The 20,759-nt window shown below is 30.1% G+C and overlaps 1 protein-coding gene across 10 annotated transcripts in view; it reads left to right on the top strand.

The window, feature by feature from the left end:
- The window catches only part of LOC141448166 (dystrophin, isoforms A/C/F/G/H-like), an 898,384-nt gene that overhangs the window by 234,684 nt on the left and 642,941 nt on the right, over nt 1–20,759 (top strand). For 8 of the 10 annotated variants that reach the window (XM_074116317.1, XM_074116303.1, XM_074116361.1 and 5 more), the window contains 28 exons: nt 341–456; nt 1,686–1,871; nt 2,082–2,263; nt 2,432–2,664; nt 2,757–2,995; nt 4,146–4,319; nt 4,556–4,765; nt 6,125–6,279; nt 6,365–6,551; nt 6,636–6,813; nt 7,016–7,174; nt 7,675–7,778; nt 7,883–8,035; nt 8,197–8,358; nt 9,417–9,545; nt 9,627–9,800; nt 9,967–10,110; nt 10,217–10,399; nt 11,448–11,630; nt 14,913–16,043; nt 16,209–16,418; nt 17,289–17,462; nt 17,640–17,774; nt 18,766–18,960; nt 19,041–19,181; nt 19,691–19,863; nt 19,983–20,159; nt 20,377–20,517. In XM_074116317.1, the coding sequence (XP_073972418.1) occupies nt 341–456; nt 1,686–1,871; nt 2,082–2,263; nt 2,432–2,664; nt 2,757–2,995; nt 4,146–4,319; nt 4,556–4,765; nt 6,125–6,279; nt 6,365–6,551; nt 6,636–6,813; nt 7,016–7,174; nt 7,675–7,778; nt 7,883–8,035; nt 8,197–8,358; nt 9,417–9,545; nt 9,627–9,800; nt 9,967–10,110; nt 10,217–10,399; nt 11,448–11,630; nt 14,913–16,043; nt 16,209–16,418; nt 17,289–17,462; nt 17,640–17,774; nt 18,766–18,960; nt 19,041–19,181; nt 19,691–19,863; nt 19,983–20,159; nt 20,377–20,517 (5,728 nt within the window). The remainder of the gene's footprint in view (nt 1–340; nt 457–1,685; nt 1,872–2,081; nt 2,264–2,431; nt 2,665–2,756; nt 2,996–4,145; nt 4,320–4,555; nt 4,766–6,124; nt 6,280–6,364; nt 6,552–6,635; nt 6,814–7,015; nt 7,175–7,674; nt 7,779–7,882; nt 8,036–8,196; nt 8,359–9,416; nt 9,546–9,626; nt 9,801–9,966; nt 10,111–10,216; nt 10,400–11,447; nt 11,631–14,912; nt 16,044–16,208; nt 16,419–17,288; nt 17,463–17,639; nt 17,775–18,765; nt 18,961–19,040; nt 19,182–19,690; nt 19,864–19,982; nt 20,160–20,376; nt 20,518–20,759) is intronic. The other 2 variants (XM_074116369.1, XM_074116378.1) reach the window with 2 other exon arrangements.

Raw genomic sequence — 20,759 nt, forward strand, 5'->3', positions numbered from 1 at the left:
CTTGTTACCTCTACTCTTTTCCTTATAAATCTTTAAGGAGCTTCTAATTGCTTGTTACTCGAACAATTTTTTATTCAAACTTTTCTTTGTGTTAGCGCGTTTGTATCTGCAAATTTTCATAAGACTGTTGTTAAATATTCACTCGTACTTTCTTTTCGACCTTTTAAAATGTCCATTTTGTCGCCAAGTATATTATTAATACCAAGTACCAAGTAAATTATTCATCAAGTTTTAAAAATAAATGTTTTGGTTGTTTTATTTTTTTCAGTGTCTTTGATTTTGAATACATTCGAACTACATATAAATGACGATCAAAGCAAATGTTAATTTTTATTTTCAGATGTAAACACTTCTGTCCCTGACAAGAAGTCAATAATGATGTATGTAATGTGTTTATTCCAATCACTGCCTCATTCAGCATCACAGAGAGATACTGGTAATACTTCACCAGTGGAGGTAATTAAATATTTATAACACATTCTATTAAGTAAATTATAAATGTCTTTAAAGATTACGCTTCTGAAGTTATTTATTTGTATCTTTAAGTTTAGACATCTTTAGGCAGAAACTAAGCTCTAAAAATCTTAAATAAAATTGATCGTATCTCTATTGGATATCATTGAAGAAGGTTTTTGTATATGCACTCACAATATCTTTGTTTCGCTCTAAACAGTTAACATTATTTGCAATGATAATGTTTTGTTCAAGAACATAGTTAAGAAAAATGTTCGTCTTGACTTATTTGTATATAGAAAAAATGTATTTCAGTACATTTGTGGTAGTTAGAAACACAGCTTTCAAAATCTATAATTTACATAGATTTGTAGGATTTAGTGTTTACACGATATTGTTAATTTCGTATATTGTTTAATTTCCAATAATTATATTTATTTGCCCAAAAAAGTAGTAATAATAACAACAGAAATGTTGATGTTGAAGCTTCACAAAAATTTGGGTGCCTTAGTATTAATTTATGTTATTAAATAATTTAAAAAATAACGTCAAAATAGTTTGACGTCCAGTTGTCATGGACGGTGGATGACTTCTTTAAAATTATTTTACTATCAAATTTTCCCAATTAGCAAATCTAAGTAATGTTATGCATATCTGGAACTAGGTATCTCCGATACACTCATAACCTCTTCACTAACTCGCCGTTGAATTAGGTTTTCCAACATTTATTTGTTGTTTTCTTCTCGGTTTTTGGACCGACCGGTTGCTAGGTTAATAAGAGATAGTTGTATAACTGAAAGAAATAAGCACTGCCATTTGCGTAACAAAAATTTAATTCTAGTTGTTGTAATTCAAGGTGAAATGAAAAATAAAAATAAATGATTTCATCAGTGATTGCATGTTTTTTTTTTAAAATTCTGCCCACGTATAAAACTTCTTTCTTATTTTTTTTTTTATCACACAATGTGTCCCTACTTGATATTGCCCTGCTTGAGATAAAGCACTGTAATCAAGTGTTCAACAAAAAGGAAACCTATTTTTTTAAAAAACTCATTACACAATCATCAATGTTGAACCCACGTTAACACCCAAGATATTATTTTTAAAAGTTCATGAGGCGCTTATTTCTCCATTAATTTAAGTTGTTGATAATTTCGTCAGCTTCTATTTTCTTTTTTTTAATTTAAATTTATCAATTTAAATTCTGTTAAAAAAAGTGATAAAATGTGCAGAGTGAAACAAATACTGGAGGTCGACCTTTAAGTGTGGCGACAAATGTGTCTATAGAACTAGGGGGATACCAGGTGGCACTTGAAGAAGTACTCACTTGGCTTCTGGAAGCTGAAGATAAATTAAATTTTGATGAGCCATTGGCTAATAATTTAGAAGATGTCAAAATTCAATTCAATCATCATGAAGTAAGTGGTTTAATCATTATGACCTAGATATCATTAGAAATTAGGCTTAAATTCATAAATGCATTATGTCTTTCCTCACCCTAGCAAACACTTGTTTTCAATTTACTTTAATAAAAACTGGTCTTATTGGACAAACGAAAATATTAGAACAAAATATAGCTGTCCTGTTCGAATTATCCTTTGTAATTTTATTTTATTTTATTTGTTTAGAGTTTTATCGGAGATTTGTATAGACATCGAGAAGGAGTGGGCGCAGTTTTAGAAGAGGGTGTAAGAATGCTAGGTGACGGTGGGCTAACTAAAGATGAGGAGGATGAGGTCAGAGTTCAGATGAGATTGCTGAATTCAAGATGGGAGACTTTAAGAGTAAATGCTATTCAAAAACAATCAAGGTAAATATCAATTAATTGACTATTATTGCATTAAGAAGGAAAGAACTGTTACGTTATAACTTAACGTGAAAACGTAATTTTGCTATTTTTTGTTTTGTTTTTTTTTAAGAATCAGTTTTTAAAAATTTAACTTAAAGGAATTTTAATATTTTTGTTTTCGAAACTTAGGATATACAAGGCTGTAATGTCTTACCAGGACAGTGAGGTAGAGGCGTTAAGGCGCTGGATGACGCACATAGAAGATAGGATATCTCGAATGCCCGAGATTGGCATTGATATTGATACAATAAAACAACAGTTAAACACGTCTTGCCAACTACAAGAAGATATTAAAAAACAACAAGTAGTCGTAGATTCATTATCGCAGTTTGTTGTGGTTGTTGACGATAATACTGCAGAAAGTAAGGACAAACAATCTTTTATTTTTATTGTAATTAAAAACTTTTTATTCTCTTAAGAGTTGTAAACAACAAATTTCATAATATTTCTACAGCACATTCCCAATTGGAAGATCAATTGTCTGCATTAGCTGAAAGATGGGCACATATATGTCAGTGGGCTGAAGAAAGATCAAACAAATTAGAAACCATTATTTACAATATTAATGAACTTGAAAATAATCTGTTCAAGTTGGAAACATGGATTCAGCATCAAGAGATTATGCTTAAAAGTATGGAAGCTGAACCTGCAACAGAAATTGGAGAAGTATTAGACAGAATAAAGCGACTGCAGGTAAAAAGTTCTTCTATTTAGAGTAACTATCACTCTTATGCAATTGTTAATATTTACATTATATTATGGAGGATTCGGTCAAATAAAAAACAGTAACTCAGTTTTACGTTTCGGCAAATATATTGCACTATTACAGTTTTTTCTACAAAATTCACGGCAGTGTGAAACTGCTTGAATGAACATTCTGATGAGTTGGTATATATTGTCTGGTTGCCTAGGCATTCAAGACAAAAGCGTGATGAAACGGAAGCGGTTTGCTTGGCTCCGTAGTTTTTAAGGTCTTAAACCTTTTACAGTGTGGTCGCACAAATAGTCTTAGCCGATATACTATACTTACGCAAGTTTACCTTTGCATTACTCCTCGTGGGCGAGGAGGCCCTTTGGATGTTTTAGTCTTCTTAATGAACTTCTGTAGATTGATTGAAGATTTGGGAGAAAGAAGAGGAAGAGTTGAGGTATAATCTGTCTTTGTGAATGGTGAGTTATAAGAGTCGGTCACATTCGGAAAGCGTTTTGAAAAAAAGTTGAAACTGTCCTTCAAGCATTACCCAGAGTTTACTCCAAGCTTTTAAGTCTAAACAGAAAGATAGGATTGGAGAAGTTCTCCTGCTGTAAGTTACTTTAGACCCTGATTCGCGGTAGCATTCGCCCACGAGCCAACGTTCAAGAAAACTCCTTGGGGATAATTCACCCTGTTTTTGGCTTAGATAATCTTGTTTAGATTGCAGGTGGATACTGTCTTTATTTTATGCAACGGAATTAAGACAATTGATCTTGTTTAATTACATTTTTTTAAGTTTTTTTTTTTTCAATTCAATTTTCACTTCGGAGGTCATGGGCGCCCGGACTTTTTTCAGTGCACTGCCGGGATCCGGGCACTGTTTTCTCGTTAGACAGCACAATCTATCACTCTATCTATTTAGCGTTTTTTAAAATTCATTTATTTTTATTTTATCATATATCTTTGGGACGAAAGCTTTAATTTGGTAAAGTTAGACAAGGCGTCAGTGATGAAGAACGACGTTAATGTTAGCCGTTCATAAAGTAATAAAAATTAATAAATTGTTTCACGTTGTTAAATTTTAATAATGTTTCAAATTTATTTCCAAAAAATATATTCCGAAAAAGTTATTTTTCACGATTCTTCCAGAATTTGAAACATGATATGAACTGTCACCAAGAAACTTTGTCTTCCATCAATAATAGCATAGCTCTGTTAACTCAAGTTAAATATAACGGTGTAAACTGTTATGGAGTAAGATGTGAAGCTGTATCTGATCGATGGGACGCACTTAATTTAATTATGGACATACAAGCACATCGTGTAAGTAAATTTTGATAGATGCTCATTGTTTTAGTCTTTTTTTAAAATCTCTCTTCAGTGTTGCAATTAGAGTTTAATTATATTGTTGTTCAATCCTAATTTATTAACTTTCTTGCATGGATTTGTATTTAGTCTTTCTTTTTATTTTTTGTTAGCTGTAAATCATTTGTGTTTATTTATATGTGTTTTGTTTTCATCAAACACATTCTTTATGAAAAAGTGTCATGTTCTGACAGATAACATCTTCTGGATTCGAAGCGAGTTTGACACCAAGTGTGTCTGACAAACCACCCGCCGTAACAAGCACTCATGCCTGGCAACTCCCTGTAGAATCTATTCCTGATTTACAAGATTTGAAGGCACAAATAGATAGTACTGAGCACACCCTAACCAATTATAAAAAACGCTGTTCAAATGATGAAAATTATACTTTGGAAGAAATAAGAGTGAGTTGATTAAAAAATAATATTCTTGCAAGTTATCCCCCAGACTTGATGTAATATTTTATGTATATTTTTAGATTTTGATGTTCATTGTAACCGTTGTATGTGATTTCTCTTAATTATTTTTTAATGTTTTCCTCAAACCTAATGGCAGCTGTTTTTGTTATAATTGGAAAATTCTGCCTGATCTCTTTAGTTATTTATTTGTAAAAATTTACTCTGAATATGTCTCGATTATTTTATGCTATTAGTTACCACGGTAACCGAGCGGTTAAAGCTAATGTGTATTATGGCAGTGGGTTCGATTTCTGGTCTAGGCCTTGGATTTTATTTAATGGTTATTGTGAGGAATTTGTCGTGAAGTGGGTTTGCTAATCGCTTCTGTCCAAGTCACCTAATTGGTTGTTGGACGTTAAGCCCGCCTTAAATAATAGGCATTACTTTGCTTTTTATTTTTTTTTTTGTTTTATTCAATGTAGACGGACCTCCCTTTTTAATTTTTGTTTTTCATTAAAGATTTGCTTCTGTATTTTACTCATGTTTGAGAGAAAATTTTATCGGCTTTTGTAATGTACATATATATTTCTTTAACAACCTTTAGTTTTACTTTTAATCGGATTGCAGTTTTGTTGCTACAAATTATCACTAACTTTGTGGTGTCTATAAAATCGTTTAATTATAGGGGCGTTCTTGGTTTCTATTTTGAGACTTGCTTCATAGTAACATAAAGTTTTGTTAATATTTTATTTATTAAAATTAATTTAATTTTTATTTCGTAATTAATGCATTAATTAAAATCGTCGGATATTTCACCAAAAAAAGCAGAATCCGTTTAAAAGACATACAAAGAGTTTCCAAGTGAGCACTAACAAATTTATAACAAGAGTTTGTTTGAAGTGGAGAGTTAGTCTCAATTAAATACTGAAATATTGGTTCTAAGTTATTCAGACTCTGTTCTTTCAGCACATTTAATTTTAAGCTAAAGTAAAATTGATTCATTTTGAAAACATTAACCAGTTTATGGAAAATTATTATCAAGTAGACTGATTTTCATAAAGTTAGTTTTTACTAAGGATATGAGTTGAAATAAAATTTATATTAGATTTAATGCCATATGCTGCAATAAATAAAATCGATTTCGAATCTGCGATTTTCAAAAATTTATAAAATTATTTTTCTGGTGCGTTGTCTTAAAATCCATCCCGCATCTTCTTTTGTTTACTTAGTAGTTCAGAATAGCATGTGATTGTTTTTCAGTTGATTTTAAGACTCTTAGAATTGAATAAATGAAAAAAGTACACCTTATCTATTATTTATCTTTTATTAATAACAACTTTGAATAATTTATGGTTTTAAAAACAGGAAATGTTGCTGTCTTTAAGAGAGAAAGAGAAGGAAACACAGAAACTTTGTGAGAGTTCAACAGAAATCGCTAACAAACGACCCTGTGAAGAAACAAACTCTTTAAGGGAAAAATCTTACCAGTTTTCAAATTTAATTAGTGATATGATAGAAAAGTTAGTTTTTACTTTAACGTCTTTGTACTTGTTTGTTTATAATTATCACGCAAGTTATTAATTCCATGAATATTTCTTTAATTAGATTAGAAAATGAGGAAAAGCAATTATGTAGTGCGTTGACTTCTCAATTCAATAAAAATCAGAATGATTCCAGTAATGAACCTGTGTATGCCAACGGTTTAGAACAGCACACTCCAGATGAATTCGTGGAAGAAATAGTGGAGTCTAAACAATTGCTTACAGATGAAGAACAAGATAAATTGAATAAAGTAACAAAAAGTTTACTGTGCTATTCTAAAATATATGCTATTTTTCATTCAAAGAGAATAAAGTTAACCTTTTTCTTTTTTCAGACATTATCCAACATAAAAGAAGTTAACGAATGGATTATTAATCTGGAATTTAAATGCCACAATGGAGAAATGATAATAAATGATTCTGCAGAATTATTCAAGTTAAAAGCAAAATATCAAGGACTTAGAGATGACTTAGAAAAAAAAAATGCTGATTATAAAATACTTTACGACAATGGTATTTATTCTTTGTTGGTAAAACCATTTTTGGGGTTGAATGTGGAAAGGAAAATAATACATTTATACTTAGAAATGTCAGTAAAAAGATTTCGGTTTAGTGCCCACAAACCTGACAGAAGAGGAATAACTCTTGTTTTCTTTTTTCTATTTTTTTTTTTCTTCTCTCTATTGTTTTTCTAATACATATACATTTTTTGCAGCAAGTGTTTTATTAAATGAACTGTCAAAGTATCCTGAAGCAGTAGCTTTGGAAGAACAATTGTCAAAGTTAAGAATGCAGTGGGCAGATGTTACAAACAAAATTATCGTGAGACATCAGATATTACAAAACGCTTCACACAAATATGGAGAATTTAGAGGTAAATTTACTGGATTTTTTTTAGATTTGTATAAGTTTACAAACTTCTTTTGCTTACTGGAATTCTACGACTAATAATGATATTTATCCACCCTTGGTAAATATATAAATACATAAAAACTTGTACCCTACCAGTTTTTTGAATTTATGACTCTGACCTGGTTCATTATTATTATTTTTAATAAATAAATAATAAGATGTTTGAATAAAGTATTTTGCGAACAATGGAGTCCAACTCCAAAAGAGAGTGAAGTATAGAATATTCATGTATTTAAAGGGGCTCAGATTACAATGTTAGGAGAAATGAAATGTAAAATTTTGTATTTAGAATATTGCTGTTGAATTTACATGAAGTTCAGATTCAAATTGAAATCGAGATCACAAAAAAGAAGCAGTAGCTATTTCTATTATTATTGAACGGAACACAAAGTTTACAATGAATGTTGAATCAATTATATGTACATTAAATATTTGATTGTGTCTAATATGCCTGGCTTATAGCTCTGGTGGCCCAGGAAACAGTTTGGTTAGACAAACTAGAAAAGAGATTACGAAAATCGCCGAAGTCTGCTGCTGATGCTGAAGAAATATCACAAGATCTTGACGTATGTTATGCCCCCAAATTTATCTTAGTTACAGTATTTTATCACTTTTAATGTTTTATAACGTGTCGATGTTTAGAAAAATTTATACAGTTACATTTTAATAGGACTTAGAAAATTACATTCGAAATCATCCTGAAGTTAGAGTTGAGCGCATTGAAGAATTTGGTAAAGGCTTAGTTGATGACCACGTAATGGAAACAAGCATTCAGCAAGATATGAATGCTGTAGCACTTCGTTGGAAACAGTTGTGCAAAGAAGTAAGAATTTTCTACCTTTTGAGTGTAAGATTATTTATTTTTCTTACATGTGTAGTGTTAGACAGTCTCCGCACCCCTCTTAGCTGGGGTTCACCACCGGTATAATCTTTTTAAATTCTTTAATTTTTGTTTCTCATTTTTTTTTTTCTGTTTTTGTGAAGGCAACTGATCGCACACATTTGTTGGAAATATCTGTTGAAGAAGCTCAACAATCCGAGACGAATATTGCGAAATTTCAAGAATGGCTTGACCATGTACATGCTCAAATAATTTCAAGAATTGATAATGATCTTACCTCTGATGATTTACCAGATGATGTCCAAGTAAGAACAAAAGCTGTTATTAAATACTGGGGTTTGTCAGCAAGTGAATGCGATTATATCAAATTCTTTTATTTAAGTAATTTTCAAATTCGTCATTTTATAGGTCTTGACCTTAGGTCTTTGTCGTTTGTTGACGTTATTGTAATATGGAGAATAAATAATTTGCTGCCCTCATTTAGCTTAAAAAAGTAAATTTTAAGTGAATATTTAAGTGAATTTAAAAAAGTGAATATTGTCTTTCCTTTAGGTTTTATGTAACATTACCTCTCTCGCAAGTAACATGTTCTGTGGTCCAATATTATGCCAAAAATGAACAAGGAATATTTTTAAATGACAAATACTAACTATAAACATATTGCGAGGCATTTCTTTTTGTTTTTTCAATATTACAAGAGGTTCTTTTTTGAAAATACAGTAAATATCTTATGTTTGTATCAGTCTTTCTCGTAGTGGACGATAACGCCTATTTATGGCCGTTTTTTAGTTTTTTAGCCTAATATTAACTAACTTATTAAAAATCATCAGGTACATCCTTCACATTAGGTTAGTTTTAAATTTTAAATTGAAATGTTTTTTTTTATTTAGAATAAAAGTTTTTCTAAATATTATTTATAAAATTGAGTTTTATTGCTCTCATTAGAACAGTCTTATTTAAAATGTACATAAGTTGGAACTCAGAAAATTTTTGAGGGCACTATAAAATAATTGATTCTTAAAGAGGAAGGTAGGCGAAATAAGTTAGAGAACCTCTGTTTTATATATAATACACTTTTTGTTGACTGAGAAGTAACATACAAATTTTGCAAAAGGTTTCTACAAATGTTAAAAAAGGGAATTGAATTAATAAAAGAAATTTACAACTTAAGAGACAAAAAATTCTTGTGATTTTTTAAATTATTTTTTTAGGCCAGTTTTGGGAGAATTTTAATTGTTACTAAAGGTTTGTATGATGGTGAAAGAGACATTTGTCGTTCCCTTAATCTCTTAAAAATGCTAAAGTGGAAACTGAGAAATGGATAAGGTCGATGATTTATATAACGCTAAATTTTTAATTGCAGAGATTGCTAGATGAATTCGAAAAGCAAGCTAACACATTGAAAGAAATGGAAGATGAAGTTAAGCATTATGAAGCTGAAGGAAAAGTAGAAGCTGCATCGAGATTACAGGAGCAAATGGTGTTATTGAAAGTAATCTCTTGCCAGCTTTATTCATCTAATTTTTTTGTATTTTGTTTAGTAATTAATATTTGCATATATTTGTTTATTTAGAACCGGTTCATGGAAGTCATGGAAAGATTTGAAGAATGGCGAAGCTCTAATAATGTGGAACCAAGATTATGCAGAGCGTTAAGAGAATTAAGAGGAGTAGAAGAAGCTTGTTGTCTTCTTGAACTAGCTTCTGATGAACCTGAAGCAATTCAAGGACAATTAAACCATTGTATGGTAAGTGATGTTATGTATGTTAACAGTAAAAGTTCTTTTGCAAATATCATTACACTTTAAGAGAAAGTGATGTTGCTTAGTTAGGAAGTAATATTTAATCCGTTAGTTACTTCAATTAACTGTATTGAATTATATCTTAATTTATGAAATATATTTTAAATTTCAGAGATTTTATCAGATGCTAAGTGACTTGAAAGCTGAAGTTGAAAATATAATTAAAACCGGTCGTCAAATGGTTGAAGATAATACAGTACCAGATGCAGAAGAATATAATTACAGACTTGATGCATTGAAAGAATTATATAATAAAGTAAGCAATGGTATCTTCATCCATCTTTTGCTTACATAATGAAAAAAAATTGGTGGGTTCTTAGAGGAAAAACAAATTTGTTAATAGAAGCAATTTATTTTCGTAGTTGGGTGAAGAGATAACTTCTTCAAAGAATACCTTGGAAGCAGCATTCGAAATTTCGCAAGCACTTAATACAGATTTAGCTGCCATAGTTTCTTGGATTAACGCAGTAAGCAATGATCTTGATCAAATAGAAGCTACACCATCTAATGATCGAGATATTAATGCCGAACTTACTTTTGTTAAAGTAAGCTTTTGTTTGAATTATTTCTAATCTTGATTCCTTTACTTTATAAATGAAATTAGTAATTAAGTTTTCTTTATAATACAAAACTATTATAGCAGGCGGGGCTAAAAAAAAATCTGAAAAGTTCGACGTTTCGGACAGCTGGAGCCTTTCTTTCGCATCAGGTGTCTGGAGGTAGAAATATTAGGTTTTTTGGCCTTAGCCAACTAGTCCAGCTTGAATTTTAATGCCAGCCAAACATACAATTTAATCATCAAATTTTGTTCTTTTTTAACAGAAAAAAGAATTCTTATTTTTATTTATTTTTTAATGTAATTTTGACGGTAGACTTTAGAGCTGGGGTGGACCATTTAAAGTCAAAACTAGCTCACGAAAACTCAAAATAAGATCACAGCTGTAGTTAAGTTAAAGAAATATTTATTTAGCAAAATTATTTTGCAAATTCTTGAAAAAATTTACTGAAGCTAAGAGTAGTTAACAATTTTAATGTATACATTTCTCACAGTTTTGTCGAACTTCCGACATTTATGGTCATTATTACTTTCTCATTTAGTTAACAGAAATATTGCAATTGTGTCGCATTTTCGTTGATGTTGCATTGGGAATTTAATTAAGCGTATTATTTCACTAGAAATTTTGTGGGATCTTTCTAAATTAAATTCTAAATTGATTTTACGATTAAGATTTTCTGAAAAGAGGTTCAGCTTCTTTCCTTTTAATTAAATTTCCATGTATTTGGGATAGGTTACAAATAGCATAAGAAAACATTACATTATTCATTTTAATAAGCTTTAATATGCTCAAATTATATTTATTTTCCATAAAAAAGTGAAACATTAAAAGCCCTTATACCTTTTCCTTCCTTCTCAATGTGAAAGGATGTGGAATACACATCCAATTTGTTAAGGGTAATACAACTATTATAAGTTTTAAACTTAAACAAACAAACCTGTACAAGTCTGATAAATGATAAATACAATACTCTGCGTTTTCATAATTCTGGTAAATTGATGAAGATAAAACCTTAGAATTTGTTAATACTTTTTAGGAAACTCTTGAAGAATGGAAGAAACAGCAGAGTTCTAAGGATAGAATAGATCAAGGTTATAATAAGTTCATTTCATTATGTGACCCATCGTTTCTTGAATCATTAAGAGAAAGATTGAATGATGTTTTTAGTAAATTTGAAAATTTGAACAATAGGCTGCGTAAAACATTAGAATTACTTGAGGTAAGTTTTTTTTTCCTCTTGTGACAGTAACCACCTTATTGTTAGATTGCATTTTAAGAAAAGAATTAACATTAAGCCAAATTGGTAACTCTTTAATTTTATATTTGATATTCTAATGTCGCACAAAATTAGGAGTAAGATATTTTTGATATTAATGAGATTTAACGTACTAACGAACGTTAATACTTTATGTTGTGTTGAAAGAAAAGCATATTCTTAAATTTTATATTTTATCCACTCTCATTCTCTTGCTCTTCTTTCAAAATTATAGTAAGTGTCTCACTTTTTTCGAGACAAGGCATGTTCAGTGCATGACCATTCATTTTAATGGCCAAGAACCAGTACATTTTCTGTGGGTATAAGTGATACTTTATTGAAAAGGAAAACTAATCAAAATAAAATGATTTGAAGATAACAATATTTATTGGTCCCTTAGACTGAGCAATTAATGACCCTTTCGGTTCTTATTACAAAAATTATTTTCTTTTTACCTAGTTTCTATTGAATTCGGACAAAAATTACTGGCTTCTGTTCAGTGTTAGACTAAAAAAACGATAGAAGCCTGGAATTTCGTACATTTTAAGGTGTTTACTTTTTTCAGTCTTCACTTTAAAAATGTAGTAAATGAGTGCAAAATAGAATAGTAATAATTATTACTAAGATAAATAAGCAGTTGTTTTTGAAACGAATTAATTTGATTTTTAAAAAATAGATTAATAGAATAAAGAGAATAAATGATTTACCAATTTTAATTTATTTATCTTGGAATTAATGTAAGCCAACCACGCTTAATTTACATGTTGACTTTTTTTAAATGATTTAAAAGTTAAGATTTAAAAGATAAAGATGATTTTTAAGATCAAAGTACCTTTGGTTCATTTCCATCATTAAATAAGGATTTCTTTCGTCCAACTTACTTTTTTTTTAATGTGCCTTATGTTATGGATAGTTAAATTAGATAAGTTTTTATTGTGAATGGTTTACTTTTTTTTAATCATACATATTTACCTATTTTTATTTATTTTTTGATAGCTATTGTTTCGTTTTGCATTCAAGCGATGTGTTGTATCTTGTTTTGTTAAATTAGTTAAATTGTCGTATACCTTTCGTGGGTACGTCTCCTTGGTTAGTTATCTAATAAAAACAAGGCAAAAACATTTCCTGTAGCTACTAAAACAAAAAATGTTCTGACTGATTTGTTGTTTTAGTCTCAGATGAAATTTTGCAGTCATCAAATTATTTGCTTGGGACAGTAAAAATATGTAAGCTACTTTTAGATAAACAGAAACTTTATTGCTCTTCGTTTTTTTACTATTCATGAGATTATTCACTATTTCATTACATCATGAAGAGAAAGCAGAGCCCTTTCCTTCTGAACTATTGTCAAACCTACTACAAAAAAAGCTCAACTTTATGTGAAGTTTAGTTGTACGCATTTTTTTCAACTCTTCGTTAAATGATTTAATTCAAACTTTGAGATTCGAAATTACAATTGGCAAATTGGCACCATCATTCAAGTTTCATTTGATGCATCTAAAATATTTTGAATGAAACTGGAATTACATTTTTTCCTTGTTATCTTGTCTAATACTGAAACAAAAAAATATTTCGATTTGTAATATTACGATTAAACAACGATGAAAATACGTTGTGCAAATTATAATTTATAGCATTAGCCTATGTTCCAGTGCAGATTGCTTTCTTGGTGCCTCTGTAGGGAGGGCATTATTCGGAGACCGGGTGTGCTGTAAAAGCTTCCAACTGGGGTTCGGAGGATCAGCTGCCCACGAATTATATCATTTATTCCAGTAGTTAAATAAGGAAATTTATCTTCTGTTTCTGATATATTTTCTAAACGGTTCATTTTTGTTATACCTGCCTTAAACACGAAGAAGATGGGGGGATTGCTAGGTTAGGTATATTTTTCAAATTGATTAAAAAAAAAAATTATTTTGATTCTCTTGCCTTATTCAGGATTACTTTATTCTTGACGGAATTAGTTCAGTTCTGGTCCCATCACTGGAAACATGGTTTGCTTCCGTACCGTTGCTGAAATCATGTTAAATCATTACTGATACAAAAATTGTTTCATGAAATTCTTTACCGTAATGAAGTACAAAGCAATTATATGTATAAATATATATTTGGCCTCTTGAACTTAGCCGATAGCCATAATATTTCAATTGAAAAGATAATTTAATTTTCACGAGAATAAACAGTAATCTATCTCTACATTTTAGATATCTATCCCAAGTTGTTTTATGTAAAATAAAACAAAAATAAACACTGAATTAAAAAGTCTATCTGAAATTAAATTGTGAAATCATCTTACATATCAACTAGTCTGTTTTTAAGCCATAATATTAATTCAAATATTTTTCTCAGAAAGTTTATTAACATCCTTAAAACAATTTAAGACACCTGCATGCTATCTGCATCTTTTTTTTATGAGACAAGTTATGTGCACTAAATCCAATTACAAAGTCTTGTTTTTAATGAATCTGTGGCAAAGGTGAAGGAAGAAAAACACAGATTTTGGAAAAATTATCTAAGTTGGGAAAAAAACATTGATTTTTTTGCTGTTCATCTAAAAAAATAGACTTTTAAATGTCACTTCTTTTGTTAGGACCTGAAGGGATCATTAAGTAACAGCCCTCAGGTAAAGTGGATAAGCATGAAATGTTAAGAAATGTTACATAGAAATTATGTATTATTTGGTTTCAGTTCTCAAGCTTTTTGTAACGTTTTGTTGCAAAGTATCATTCTTTTTTATAAACTTTAAAAACAAAAAAATCTTATAATATTTTGAAATTAAGATTCTTCTTCAAAGATGCCTGTTTTTTTTTTTAATTTTATTTTTCAAAAATAATATTAGCACAATGCAAATGTCTTATTGCACTTGCTTTTTCTAGAAATAAGTAAATAAATAAAATTATAAAACTATTATGCATTGAAAATTGCAACTATATTAGTGATATAAATGAAATTTGCCTGCTTTCTGGCTGGTGGACTGGTTGCGTAACTGTTTGCTTTATACTAAAACAAAACACTTTGCTATTTAGCTGAATATTTTCATGTCTTGCTAGCTGCACTTTATTGTATCTTGGTGAATCCATTTTGTAATGGCATATGAGGTGAACAGTGGTGATGGAATATATATTATAATGGATGGAGAATGCAGATTGTGGCACAAACTAAATACAATATATATTTAATAAACTATAACTTTTATTTATAATGACTGTCACAAAATACACAAGAAGAGAGGTTCATTTTTTTCAGGAGGTGAGAAAAACAAATGAAGCGAAGAAAAATACAGAGGAAAATGTTAAATTAACTGAGAATATTGATCAAAAATCTGTACCACCTGGAAAAGATATCCCAACCATTTCTGTAACCGAAGTTAATGAGCAGGTTGATGCTAATCAGAATGAAAAGAAGTCATCAGTACCAGAGGGTATTTCTAATCCAGCATTTGAAGAACGCGAAGTAGAAGGTAGATTCGTAGTTGACAAAACTAGTCATTTCATTGCTGTTTCTGCAAGCTCAAATCGGGGTAGTGTTTATGAAAATGTAGATTACATAGAGACAATACCAGAAGAAGTTGAAATGAATGATAGTGATACTTTCAATTTAACCAAAGAAAGCACCTTATTTTCCCGAGTTTCTGACAATACATTAAATGAAAGTAATGTTTCTTCTGAGCGTGAAGACATTCTGGAAAATGATCCAAAATGTAAAATGGTTGAAGTTAAAGAAATTGAAATTACAAAAGCAATCGTAACTTCTGTCGAACCGATGGAACATACAGTTAGCAGAGCTGAATCTGTCGAATTTGTGGAAATAGTGGATTCCGGACCAGATGAATCTGATCCAGAGGACAAAAGATCCCCAGCAACAGTTAGAAGAGTTGTTGATCCTAAAAATAAGAAACATTTAGCACCTGGAGAAATATTAGCAAAGCGTCAACGACTAGCTTCAGATGAAGCATTGAGAAAAAGTGCTGAAAATTTAATAGCCAAAGAAGACTTTTCTGAAAATATTATTTCTGAACTAGAAGATGATCCGGTTACAAATACAGTTGCTCCAAGTAACGATTTACCACCGGTTTGCTTAAAAATTTCTGATAATATGAAACATTCTGAGCAAACAACTATGACAACAGAAAAAGAGCAACCAGAAGAAGTAACACTGCGCAAAGAGGTACAAGTCTCCAAAACTTATGAAATTATTGGAAACTTCTCGAAAAATGAGGAAGCTCACACTGCTATGGATGAAGATAATGACAGCTTTTATGGAAGTGATAAAGAAATAGATGAAGCTGTTATATTTTCTGAAGACGAAGCAAGAATTGAAGATGATAGTAGTTCTGATGATGAAGTGGAACCAATTAGCAAAGATGATGAAATACAGGTTGGTTATTTTCTTCTAAGTTCATTTAATTCCTTTTACGCTTTGCAATCTGTCCATAACCAGAAGGCAGTCATTTTGTTAATTAGACATTTAATTTGGTATAACTTTTCAATCGCATATTTTTTTTGTGTGCTAATTTCATGCTTTTTTAAAAAATAAAAACAGGGAAAGTCTGCAGCAAATTATGATAACGGAGGGGATAAGTTTTCAACAGTTTCTTTACAAGATGAATCGCCTGATTCACCCACATTACCATTAGATCAGGAGGTAGCGGAGTACGAAGAAGCTGCAACTGAAATGTTAGAAAGAATGGAAACAATGTTAGTGACAATTAAAGGAGTTTCAAAGCAAAAAGATCCTTGCAGGAGACTAGAAGTAAGTCCCTACTAGCTTCTATAACGTATATCTTTAATTCATTTGTTTTAAACTTTTTAAACTAACTTATAATTTTTTTGCTGCTATTAGTGTTATTTTATGAAATTATTTTGCATAACTTTACGTCTTTATAGTTCAATTTCCGTGACATAGTATCTTCATGGTCCACATTACTTTTTAAACTTATGTGATTGTTTAAATACTGTGTCAATACGTTATCAATACTTTTTTTTTAAATTTAAGTCGCATTAACATCAGAAATTAATGGTGCCTGAAGTTTTTTTACAGTACACAACCGGACAGTGAACTGTAAGAAGTCCTAGGTAAAGAAAATCTTACGTCCAGCTGGGTTCGAACCCGGTATCCCTCGTTGAATCCAGTTTAAGCTAACCACTATTCAGCCTTCCCTTATCAATACTATTCAATTATTTTATCCACATTTGCAATCATATTTTGTCGTTCGATACTTCTGTTTTAATATTGTATATGATAGAAAGTAATCTGTTGTTATCCATCTTTTCTAATCGCTTTTGCTAGCTATAAGTGCTATCCCTTCTATTACATTCATTTTAAAACACATTGATACTTGTCCTCTTTGTTTATATTTCAAACTTCTTCTTTTTTAAGGCAAACTGTGAATTTGGTGGCTTGGGTTTATAGTTTTCGAAGATTTGACGCTCAATGGCTTCCTTTTCTTGAATCTCCTCAGATTTAACGCTACCTTAACTTTTTTTATGAAGCGAAATAATGATCAACAACGAGTTTTTTGATGATAAACATACATTTATTGATGATCTCGCTAAATTTGGCATTTAATTATTATTTCATTCTTCTGTTTTTATAATCATTTCGATAACTATTTATTTATAGATATTGGAAAGTGAATTAAGTCAATTAGCACCAGATGCTGCTACTCTAATAAGTAGAGGCGATGGTCTTATACTAAAAGTGCATTGTCAAATGCCTGAAAAAGCGATCGCTTTAAAATCAACTTCTCAGAATAAACTAAGGGCTAAATGGGCTCAAGTAATGAAACAAACAGAAGTAAGTAGACATTTTAATATTGCTGCTATTGTAAATTACTAACCCTCAGTAACAGTTTTAATTGAAGTGTGACATTTTGTTTGTAAAGATGGGGATGCAAAATCCGAAAGGTGAATGGTTAGTTCTAAACATTTAGAGTGTTTGGTTTATTTAACTTTTAATTCTTTGTTGTCCTAGGCTCAAAAAATGGATGCACAACTTGCTGATATTTTGCTAACCGAGTATCATAATTTAATTACTAATATTAATCTAAAGATCACTAATATCAATCTAAAACTTGGACAGGCTAATAATGACGAAGCCAAACTGCAGGTAAACTCAAAACCAAGCTAACTGAGTGCAAACCCCAAATTAACTTGTAATTCAGGTTAACCTGTTTTTTTTTTTTTTTTTTTTTTTTGCAAAAGGGACAAGGGCTAAGAAGTGAACACTGATAGAAAGTGCCAATTCAGCAATTTTTTTTTATAAACAAAGATACGCTATTATAATTTAGAGTCCTTTTGTACAGCTCTTTTCCCTTTAACAGCATTATTTTTTTACATTATTTTGAAAAATGTTTAATAACAAAGATAATCTTTTTACGAATTACTTAAACTCTCCTATATTCAAAGTTCACTGTAGTTCTGTTTTAATGTATGGGAATATTTTCCTAAATCTGCAGCATAAGAATTTTGCTCAGCCATTTTAGTATTGCCTGACCATTTTGAGAGTACTTATTTATTATGAAACTTTCAGATTTTAGTTGAAATTGAATTCGTTTTAACCTTTATTTTTAACCATCGATCTGACCACCTGTGTGTGCTCAGAATACTTATTCTGGAATTGTAAATTTTTTTCTCAGTAGACTTATTAATCTCCTTCTAAATAAATATGTGACATCCGAAATCACCTGAAATATTTATTATATAGTCACCGAAAATCTTATGATACTCTTTGGAAAAAAAGTGAAAACAAAATTAGTAGTTTTATAAAAGGTGAAATTTTGGATCTGGTGATTTTTGGATTATGTCCAGCCTATTGCCTATCATTTTCTCCTCTTAAGAGCCTTTATAGCTCTCTATCTGGCACACAGGATTGTGTTGTCAGTAAGTAGAGAATACTGTTAAGAAATAGCATTTTTGTTATTGTACAATGAATATAGTTTAAATTTGTTTTACAATGTCGAATATATAAATCCTGAATACGAATGTTGTTAAATGTTAAATACGAGAGTTTTATTACATTTTAATACTATTTTGAAAATGAGAGAAATTTATAAATTTCAAGTTTTTGTGATTTTTTTCTTTCAACTTATTAATGGTAGGAGGTAATGTCTGAATATGAAGCTTGTGAACATTCCGTGGCTCGTCTTTTCGACGTAACAAGAGATCTAACTGGATTTAAAGTTGTCACTGACAGTAAAGAACTTGCTGCCGCATGGAAAGCACTAAGTGATAAGTTTAATGCGCTTAAAAAAAGTCCTTCTCTTATTGACAAAAATCCTTCGTTCTTTGACAAGGTAACATTATTACATCTGAAAAAAAGGAAGTATTTTGTTATTTCTTTTATGGTTACATAATAATATATGTATGATTCCAGGATATGATGGATTCTCCTGCTGATTATGTAGCTCATGTTAATAAAGTTAGAGAAGCAGTGTCTACTGTAGCGAGAAAAATTAAACAACCTCCGTTATCAACTGATTTTGATCCATTTCATTTGCAAGAGGAAGCATTAAAAGTAAGTTAATTCAGTTTAGGTAAGCATCTGTGTTTATAATTTTAATACAAGGTGAAAAAGATAGCCAATATATTTATTAAGTTTTATAGTTAATTTATGTACATTAACTTAATTATTTTTATTAATTACTTTCTGTTGTTTCACACATTAATTTACATTGCCAAAAAAATCAAATCTTTGCCCAAATTAATCTTTGAAATCTGAAAACATCTGGGGAACCAACTTAGTTGGATTTTGATAAAAGTGTTGAAAAATAACCGATGAATATAAGAGAAACATCGTGATCATACTTATTTAAATAAATACATGCATTTTGAATTTTTCCCGCCTTAAATTTTACTTATCTCTATTTAAAGTACATATTTAATACTTTTGATTCTCGGAGTTACTTTCTTAAAAAAAGAAAAAGAAAAAAATTGCGCGGATAATACTTAACATTTATTTTATGACATTCAAATTTATTGCATCTATCTTGAGACTTAGTAGGCCTTCTACTTTTCTTATTTTAGGATATTAAAGAAAAATTGACTCGTCTGAAAGTTGAAGTTGATAAAATCAACCAAAAAAGGAACAGAATATTACGAAAAGTCCATGGTGAAGGCCGTGAGAATGTTGTTAAAGCTGTGGAAAGAGTCAAGCAAGACTGGGAAATGGCTAATACCAATCTAAATGATAGATTTAGGTAAAAATTATACTTCTTTTATTATTCAAAAAATTATTTTATTTTAATATTCTATGTATTTTTTTTCTTCTGATTTTGTTGCAAAGTAACTTATGAAGTTCTTCACTTTTTTTTTGTAGCCATTTAAATAAATGTAAAGAACAATGGGAATCGTTGAGAAAAAATTGCGAGAAATTTGCTAATTGGATGTCCAACATGGAAGATGCAACAAAAGATTTGGACACCAATAAATATTCAGTTGTTGAAGTGAAGGCCAAACTTAGAGACCTAGAGAAACAGGCGACCACAAAAACTGGGTTATTATTTATTTTTTATCTAATATAATTATTATTTTGTGCATTTAATATTAGGTAAATTGATTTATTTAATAGTATAAAGTAGAAAATGTATATTGAATACATACTGTATTTTATCTTGATAAAATGTATGCAATATTGAGTTTACAGGAACTATAATAAAAAACATATTTTATTATTATTATTTGAATTATGCGATTACCTAATGTTTTGACAGAGTTGTGAACAGTATAGTGGGAGCCGGAAGAGACATGGTTGCGCTAGGAGGCTCCCAAGCTAAAGAAATGTGGCAAACTGTAGAATCGTTACGCCATGGTTGGAATCATTTACTAGCACAATTCAAATCTGCAAGAGAAATGTAATTTAAACTTAATTTTTATTTATTTAAGACTTGTTATTTGAAAGAAACAAAAAGGACGTTATATTATGATTAACATATGAAACTTATAATCATGAAAATCGAAATAGAGGTTTTTAATTGTGCAGACAATTTTTACGGTATAATAAAAATTAGCTTTTGATTTCGCTTGCCCTTTATAGAACAGAAGGTAATCAGTTTAGGGATTTGGCTAGAAAATAGTAAAAGTTCCTATTATCTCG

Source organism: Rhodnius prolixus, unplaced genomic scaffold (assembly GCF_049639745.1).
Source record: "Rhodnius prolixus isolate KJV_2025 unplaced genomic scaffold, Rpr scaffold_1, whole genome shotgun sequence".
NCBI classification, from domain to species: domain Eukaryota; kingdom Metazoa; phylum Arthropoda; class Insecta; order Hemiptera; family Reduviidae; genus Rhodnius; species Rhodnius prolixus.